This window comes from Cynoglossus semilaevis, chromosome 12 (assembly GCF_000523025.1).
Source record: "Cynoglossus semilaevis isolate Cse_v1.0 chromosome 12, Cse_v1.0, whole genome shotgun sequence".
Taxonomy (NCBI): domain Eukaryota; kingdom Metazoa; phylum Chordata; class Actinopteri; order Pleuronectiformes; family Cynoglossidae; genus Cynoglossus; species Cynoglossus semilaevis.
Genome location: NC_024318.1, coordinates 9,726,120 through 9,735,243, shown reverse-complemented (window position 1 = coordinate 9,735,243; position 9,124 = coordinate 9,726,120). Strand labels below are relative to the sequence as shown.

The window sequence follows — 9,124 nt, the reverse complement described above, 5'->3', positions numbered from 1 at the left end:
AAAAAAAAAAACAAGACTCACACACATGCACGCTGCTGCATTCTGAAGCTTTCCCCTTATTTCCCCTCTTCCAGAGTCTCTGCCTCTCTCTCCAGGCTGAACAGAAAGTGGTTTATGTCTTTCATGTGCCTGACTTGTAGGAATGTAAAGGCCTGATTTCAATATGAACACAATAGTTAACAGAGGCCCCTCAGCATTTAACATAATTTACAAGTTGGAGAGAATGGAACGCTTCTCTTATTGTTCTCATTGATGGTTCTCTCCTCTCGGCATCCTCTGTTCCCTGTATGAGATCCTTACACACACACACACACACACACACACTCTTGCTGAGTCTCAGAGTGAAGGATGGAGACTAGGTCCCTGTGTCACAGATCCTTGGTGGTCTGATTATAACACCTTATTAAGCAGAGAGGCCCTAAAGTCACACAGGGGCCATTAGGAGGACCCCAGTGGCAGTGGCTTTGTGACTGAGGGGGCCTTTGTGTGATTGCATGAAGGGTGCGTAATTGATTGGGGCGAGGCGGTGGTGGTGGCGTGTATGTGTGTGTGTGTGTGTGTGGGGGGGGGGGGGGGGGCAGCGGTGACGGCGGCCGCTTTAGTCTAGTTGCAGGTTGCGAGCTGAAACACCACAGAGAGCATATGGACACAATGAGAACACGAGCTCATGAATATGGGTGTGAGTGTGACTGTGAGCATGCCTCCACCAGAACATATGGCCTGAATGAAGCCGCAGCCTCATGAATAACAGACACAGAAGGACAGGAAGGTTGGACGGAGCTGGTGCTGAGACAGGAGACAGAGAAGAACCTCTTCCTGTTCTTTACATCAACATTAACAAGCTCTGCAGGGGCAAATGTCTGTGATTTGGTTTGTTTTTTTGGTGCATCACTTTGGCTATAGGAGAGAAATAATTTTCTTCTTTCAACAATTTTCTGCCCAGTCTTTGTTTCCTTCAAAAACACTCAGAGAGCAGAAAGATTTGGTCGATTAGGTGAAACTGGTGTTTATATTTACAGCAAAGGAAAAAAAGGGGAGAAAAACAGAGAGGCAGCTCCGCCCATCACATCACATGACCTGTATCTACACAGTCAGATTTGTCATGAGGTAAAACGGCTCTGGACAGGAGGAGAGGTCTGATGGGGAAATCATTTTACTAAAGTTATGTTAAGATTTTCAGTTTCAGAGTTGTTTTGTTTTTTATGATTTGGACTCCAGGATAATTGGTCTGAACCGAGTCCAGTGAGTTTGGAAACAATCATGTTGACCAATAACATTTTTGTAGAATGAGATGTTGACTGGCTGACTGACTCTGTGTGTTTATTCCCGTTTCGTTTTTGAAACTGTGAACCACGATAATTTGATCTGCAGTTATTTATTCAGTTTAATATGTTCCAATGGTTTTAACTACATTTAACCGCATTTATAATATTTTGGAACTAGTTAGGTGACAGAATCTGGACAGAAACAGTTAGGATCATCAGTAGAGCTGCAGCGATTGATTTTTCAGGCATTGATTAATTCATAGATTAAATGATTATTTGAGTAGTTGTAAAAAATTGTAAAAATAAAAAGTGAGTTTTGTAATGAAAACTGGTTATTGATATATAAATATATAATAGTTTACACTGGGAAACTGGAACTGTTTTTTAGAGAAAATGTTTTGCAGTCTTGGCAGTGAATTTTTAAAAAAAAAAGGGGGGCCCCGGGGGGGGGGGGGGGGGGGGGGGTGATGATGCTCATGTGTGCCTTCTGTGGGTGAGGGTGACAGGATGTTGGCCGCCCTCTGCTCTGCTCCGTGTGATGGAGCCATTAGCACCAACAGCTCTGGAGACAAAAGAAGGGGAATCTCCTCCGTCAAGTCGTGGCTCGTGGCCTTTTAACTCCACATCTGTGAACTCTTCGTAGGATGAGGGGGAGTGTGTCAGGAAGAGGGAGAACAGTCCAGGTGACGACCGTGCTGTCGTGTCATTTTGGAGGATTTGAAATGCGTTTGATTTGTGTTGTTGTTCAACTTCACGCAGTCTCGTATTCCTGATAACTGAACTCTTCATCCTGCCCTCATGCTTCTCACGTTAGACTCAGGCTCAGAGCTTCTTTTTCCTCGGCTAATGAGGCGTAAAGAGAGTCGTGGGGGTCGGAGTTCAGCGGCTTTGTGAACCCGCAGATGGAGTTGAGAAACCTCTGCGTTCACAGAGCTGAATTGTTCCTCTTGGAAGGAAAAAAACCCACACCAAGATGGGAAGAAGGAAAAGAAGGACTGACAGCGACCACTTTTATAGACTGCAGATACAGTAGTCACACACACACCGTGGAACTGAGGATGATTCACGTCCCCACAGGAACAAATCGATAAATATTAAAGTGATTTGACCTCTGGGACGGGGAACGACAATGAAGCCCTTTTACAACGGACCAGATGTTTACCATGACAACCGGCGTGATGATGGAAACCATGTCTGTGGGGTGATGGGATGCCACATCCAGGGTCAAGGTTAGATAAGAGGCAAGGCTGCTCTTTCGCAGGATCGGCAGTGATGTCACGTCATGATTTAGGGTCTTCCAGCAGAGCAGTGGTATAGAATGTCACAGAGCTGCAGCGTTTCAAAGACAAGCGAGGAAACAAAGGCCTCTCTGACACAGACTTCTTTTAAATATAATTAAAAGAAATTTGGTGAAAGAGCGTGGAGAGGGACTAACAGAAACTGGACGGACACTGAGTCATTTTCAGGCTTGTATCAGAGGATACTGTATATCTTGTGTGTGAACAATGGCAGCTTTGACTCCGAGTGTGTGTACGTGTGTGTGTGTATGTGTGCACAGCGGGGACTGTGCTCCTGTGTTGAAGGCTGTACACGCTGCTCACTGACACGTGTTGTCACTTTACAGCGTGACAGATAAAAGCAGGCAGATGCTCGGCCACCGCAAACACCGAGTTCACTTTCTGAAACTCTTTCTTCCAATAAACTCACACAGATAAAAACAATTAATAATAAAAATAAGGAATTATAAACCAGCAGAGGGCTCACCTGGTCTCCGGGCTGGGGTCTCATCAGAGACACCTGGTCATAACCTCTTCTGAACAAGGCCCACAGAGCGTCTAGTTTTCCCTGAAAAGAAATTAACAACTTGTTGAAACAAACACTGACGTGAAGTTGTAAGCCCAGCCTCTTATATAATAATAACAAATAAAAACTAGAATGAATCAGTCCTTTGTTCAGGGACCCAGTAATGAGCCAAGCATTTTCTTTTATCTACACTAATAATTTTGTGGTATCCAAAGGTACGATCGGCCAAAATCGGCCACGTTCAGGTTCAGATGAGAATTTGGCCCAAAGTCCCAGTATTTGTTGGACAGGTGGAACAGCTTATGTGGCCCACATGTGGGCTGGAACAATTCATCTGGAGGAACAACTCTTTTTCCATCACTCACACCCGGCAGTTCTTCTGGTATTGGCTTCTCTGCCAGTTTATAAAGGTTAGAAAAATAGGCAATATTCATAAAAAATAAATCAAGCTGCTCAGCATTTGTAATATTATTTTGAGCATGACAAAAAGCAATGCTTAAATATTTTCCCTGATTTGTGTTCAAAAAGGAGGAACATTTGTCTGTTGTTTTTTTAGTGACCAACCTTAATGGGTGTGTACCACCTCCTCTCCTCCGGGGGAGGTCGGGAGGGTTTTCGTGGTTTTGGCTCGTAAGGTTCGAATTCCTGCTCTGGCATCTTCACCACGGCATTTTTAGGTTTGTCCAACTTAGCTCCCTCCTCAGTGGAGCCTTTCTCCCCCCATCGCACCTAAGAACCAGGACATGAGGAACCAAAGTTCTGAATGTTCGTTTATTCCGGTGGTTTTTTTTTTTAAGTTGAAGGTTGTGTTTGTGTGAGCACCTCCATGCGTTTGATGCCACCCACGCCTCTTCCACCGTAGTAGGATGCATCCACCGTCGGCCACTTTTTCTTCGGCATACCATCCTCATCATCAGACTCCTGTAACCATGCACCACATATATATTATATATATATATTATATATATTCACAGAGATGGATATGTGATTTAAATGGCCCATAATCAGGTCAGGTGTTGCTCACAGGCTCTGGAGGTGGAGGTGGTGGTGGTTCTTTGATCACCTGTGAAGAAGGAACAACGTTTAAGCTGAAAATATTTAGGATTTTATCTATGATCTGTTGAAGGTTATTATTGCACAGACAAATCCTGGAAGTAGTCTGGATAAAGTTCAGTTTTCCAGCTTCCTGTTGATCCATACGTCTACGTCTTTAATAATACAGGATGTGAGGTTTTTTGGTAAATATAAATGGCATTAAATGGAAACACAGACCGTTGGAAGCTGGATCTGATCACTCAGCACGACTGTTTACATGCAGGATTAACTCACATCCTTTCTGTCAGGGTGAAAAGTTGACGTCAGGTTCTATTGATGAAGACCTGACACTTCTGTCAACGCCAACAAATATTTTATAATTGGAGGAAATCGTGGGCCCATGTTTGGCCTCTTCTCGGGGCTCCACTCGTGATGATCTGCTTCCTCCACTGCTTGTACTGTATGACGTTTGTGGTTAGTGGTGAAAAACTCACCACGGTGCAGCAGAGCGGCCAGAACCACCACATCAACAGCAGCGCCAACAGCAGGAAAACCACCAGCAACGATATGAGCACGATGGTGCCATCAAACTGTGGACAAGAACAGCATTACTGCACCGGGATTAGAGGCTTAAATGTGTCCAAAAAGATATCGAAAGGTGAAATAAAAAAAAGTGGAAGTACTCACAGCCTCCTCTGATGACAGAGACAACAGAGGAGACGTCAGAGAGGAAGGACAGAGAGGAAGACTAGAGGAGCGAGAAGAAGAACAAAAATGACAGCGGTTGAAAGAACAGACGTGGCAGCATGCCAGGAGGGAAACCTCATCGCACGTTGTCGTGACGATGCGGACAACAATCGCAGGATGTACTCACACATTCCGTAGTAGTGATGTGCACGGAGCTGGTGATGTAGGAGAGGCCCTTGTTCATGCTCACCTGCAGGTAAATCACCCTGTGAAAACAGCAGCTCAGTCAAAACTGATCTGATCCTCAGACACACACACACATATACACACAAACACATCGGAGAGGACACGTGTTTCCGAGGCGCTGATCGGTGGTCCTGCTACTGTAGACTTGCCCGAGGACTCAAGCATTCCTGAATCGTTTCTGTTTGTACTTGCTGGCTTTTAAAGTGCAGAAAACTGAAAAAAAAAGTGAAGTCTTCCCAGAGTTCAAGGAGTTGTCCACCCACAGAAGGAATCTCTCCTGTTTGGATCCGACCCAGACCTCTAATGTGGAAACCACAGACTGCTCAAGTACTTTTTCATCCTTTAGATTCTGATGCTGATATCACAGGCATGGAGAGAAGACAGTCAGGTTTGTGTTTTTAATTTTCAGGGAATGGAACTCTAACATGTCAGCTTCAGTGTGAAAAACACAGCGAGCTCCACTGCTGATTCATTAATAATAACAGAGCAGGCCCAGTCGTCAAACAGGCAGCAGATTGTAGTTCATGAATTTGGTAAAGAATGAAGAAAGGCTTTTAGTTTTGGTTTGGAAAGGGACGGCTGGGGGGTTTGGGGGGTGGAGGGGGAGGCACAGACAAGGGGCGCCATTGAGCTCTGTCTTCAGATATGGAGGTGGAATGGGGCACAAAGAGGAGGTCACTATAGGGTGGAGTGTATAAGAGGAAACAGAGTGGGGGATGGTAGGAGGAGGAGGAGGAGGAGGAGGAGGAGGAGGAGGAGAAGGGCCCTTCCTGTTCCACAGTCTCTCAGGACTGTGCCTCCCTTCTGCCTCCTGTGTTCACCTCCTCGGCCCCTCCTGATTTCTCCTCCTGCCGTCGCCTCACACCGGCGTCGGCTTCATAACTCATGAGGATGTTGACTTCAGAGAGAGGAAATTACCATTGCAGGTGCAACTCATCTTCTCTGCTAATCCTCCTCCCCTGTTCTGGCCCCCTTCTCCTCCCCTGTACGCTGAGCTATCCTGTTCAGGCAGGCAGGGGGCGCTGATGCTATCAGCCCCTCTCTGACAGACACATCATAGCCACTATCAGTCATATATGTCTTTGCGCTATGCATATGTGTGTGTGTGTGTGTGTGTTTGTGTGTGTGCTGCATCTGGAAGGTTAGCAGTCAACACAGATTTGTGTGACGGCAGCGTCAATGACTTCATTATAAGCGACAAGGCTCTGAAGGAGAAGGAGGTGATTGAGAATCTTTGGGGTCTGGATGGAACGGAGGTGATGCTGGGAGCTGAAGTCCCCCAAACCTCATGTATGGACTTTCCTCACCCTGAACCCAAAACGGGTTTGAAAATAATGAGATCTGACAGTAAAGAGTACTTCAAGGGCAGGAGCTGGTGGTCAGTTGTAGTATTGATTATGTAAGTAAGTGTGAAACAGAAGAAATGTTGGATCTTTCACCGGTTCCTATCATGGAGTTCAGAGTTCTTTGGATTTCATTTTAGTTTAGTCAATTATAACAGTTAACACCAAGGTTTCAATGTTTGTGTAAATCCAAGGACACGGAGCAGTAGCTGGTTCGATGTCCGTGCAGATGTGGCTACAGTTTAGGCTCAGATATGGTGGCGCCATTCCATTATCAACCAAAAAAAAAAAAGAGTTCTAATAGAACAGACAGCCAATGAGAGGCTGATTTTGGGATTATCTCCAGCAGACGTCAAAGTTGAAGGGGATCAAGATTGACATAAAAAAAAAAAACCTGGAAGTGTGACGGTACAGTCGTAGTCAGTGTTGTTCGGTCTTCGTTTAATAATGAGAATGGTCATTTAGAACCTCATCCCATTTGGTATTTTACTTCATTTCGTTTTTGTTATTATGAATTCGACCCAATCACAGCGAGCTTCCTCGGGGCTCTATTCTTGAACCACTTGGTAAAAGTATTTAAACTTGTCATTCTGTCTCTTTCCTCTGTTTCTAATTTGTAATTTTACGGCCTTTGCCTGTATCCTGTTTCTCACTGTAAAATACTGTGTTCAGCCAAGAGCATAACTCATGCACCTAAAAAGTAATTGACTGTGTGGCAGCAGTGTATTTTGAAAAAATAACCTAAAAAAAACCCAAAATCAAATTATAAACCGCAAAAACCCGGGTTATTAAAATAAATAAATAAATAAATAAATGAGATTCCCTGAAGCCTGGGAGTAAAAACACTGGGCCACAGCAGCACACAGCTGTCCTGAGTGTGGAATGACATTGCTCCACAGCTGAGGAATCATTAGCCAGCTGTTGGCCTTCACTCGGAGCCTGTTAGCCGTTCACAGCTGACTTCCTCTTTAGTAGCACTCTGAGTTTCAGGCATTGCTGATTCGGCGCTAATGGGTTTGTGTTTTGTGGAAGGAACTCTCCTGCGGGCGCCGTCTCAGAGTCTAATGATGCTCCTGAGGAGCGGCCCGACCAAGGAGGCACGCCGAAGACTGACTACTTGATGAATCGTGTCCTTACATTAGTTTTAATGATCTTTTTGGATGTAAGAATTATCAACATGTTCTGTTCTTTTATAGCACATGTGTCAAACTCAGGCCCGGGGGCCAAATCTGGCCAGCAGTGTAATTATATTTTTTATTCACATATCAAATGTTGACTAGAGTTGGCCTGCCAGAACATAGCCCGTATTTAGCAGTTTTAATTTCTCACGTGTTTATAATATTAAGCTTCAGTTGTTCCAGATTCTTACGCAAAACTAAAGTTTGTTTGTTTTGTTTGTTACATTACAGATCTGAAGGGAAAACATGAACAATTGCTGTAAATGTTTCAAGTTTTGCCCGCAATTTCATCCCAGTTTTTAATTTTGGTCCACTGTGAATTAGAGTTTGACGCCACTGTTTATAGGTTAGGCTAGCTAACGGTCGCTAACTAAACATATTCTCGACCAGCTCTTGCATTTTTCTCTGACTAAATCAGCAGTTTAAAAAGACCAGCTGAAAGAATGTCAGCAACAAGGCAGCTGTTAAATGGCAGGTGTCCGAGGCCAGGAGCCTAAACACATAATTATGGATGAGACTGCAGTGACACGGAGGCTGCTGGGCTCCGGCCCTCCTGGAGCTCGGCCCACCAGCACCAGTTTGTCAGCCAGGCAGTAAGTGTCTGTGCTAAAACTCCTCTGGGAAACCTAAGACTCGACACAGTCTCCTTCCCAGAATGCCAGACAGAGACGGGGAACGGACCTCGTGACGGCCGTGAGAGCGGCCTCTCCAGCAGGCACTCATTAGTCGTGTTCCTGGGCTCTACTTGTGTTGTCGCCCCGTGATTGGCGTCTGGCTTCGTTAGCAGTGACACACACTGATTGATCACACACTCTCCACGACTTTGGCCCTAATTTGTTCAAGGTCAGCAGTCTTCTTCTGTGTCTGCACCAAACTTGTGTACATCTGGTGTGTATCTGGTACAGCTGCTGGGTATCTGGTGCATCACTGGAGGAGCCGCCAACGTCAGGGGCCAAATCAGAGAAGTGGTGTGTGTCTGATACAGAGTGTGTCCAGCTTACCTTCCGACCTCCTCTACAACAGGAGCAGGACACAGGAGGAAGGTGTCCTGTATTCCCGCGGGTCTCTCATCTACGGGGAAAACAAATCCGATCTTAGAGTTGAACTGTTGCATAAAGGCACTTTCCAGAATCTTCTTAAGTTCAATGAGTCAAACCACAGTCCCAAAACTCCCATTTAAGTGTGTGAATAAAGGCATGAAGATTTAGTTCTAATGACAGGCACAGTTAATCAATCAGAACGTAATGCTCTCCGAAAACGTTGATTCTAGTTTGGATGTACTCTGTGTCCTGACTGGAGGATTTCATGTGCGATTTGCAGAACTTACCCACACTGTGTGTATCATTCAGTTTGAAGCTGCAGAGGACGTGATCGCTGTTAATTTAAGAAGAAACGGGAAAAACAAGTTTTTAGAAAAAAAAAATTTTGGAGGGATAAAAAAAAAAAACACGCTAATGTGCAGGCATTTCTTTTTCATTTGAAAAATAAAACTGGGGTAAAAGCTGAAGACCGTTCCCTGATGCACTTCAGTGGAAACATCTTCATGCTTCATTACTGCTCGTTTATG

General features: G+C 44.9%; 1 protein-coding gene across 1 annotated transcript in view; it reads right to left on the bottom strand.

Moving 5' to 3' along the window:
• antxr1d (ANTXR cell adhesion molecule 1d) overlaps window positions 1-9,124 on the bottom strand; it is a 21,663-nt gene that overhangs the window by 1,865 nt on the left and 10,674 nt on the right. The window contains exons 10-17 of the mRNA XM_025060952.1: window positions 8,885-8,938; window positions 8,559-8,628; window positions 4,978-5,056; window positions 4,598-4,693; window positions 4,093-4,131; window positions 3,891-3,989; window positions 3,633-3,797; window positions 3,030-3,110 (exon numbers count right to left, since the gene is read on the bottom strand). Coding sequence (XP_024916720.1) covers window positions 3,030-3,110; window positions 3,633-3,797; window positions 3,891-3,989; window positions 4,093-4,131; window positions 4,598-4,693; window positions 4,978-5,056; window positions 8,559-8,628; window positions 8,885-8,938 — 683 coding nt within the window. The remainder of the gene's footprint in view (window positions 1-3,029; window positions 3,111-3,632; window positions 3,798-3,890; window positions 3,990-4,092; window positions 4,132-4,597; window positions 4,694-4,977; window positions 5,057-8,558; window positions 8,629-8,884; window positions 8,939-9,124) is intronic.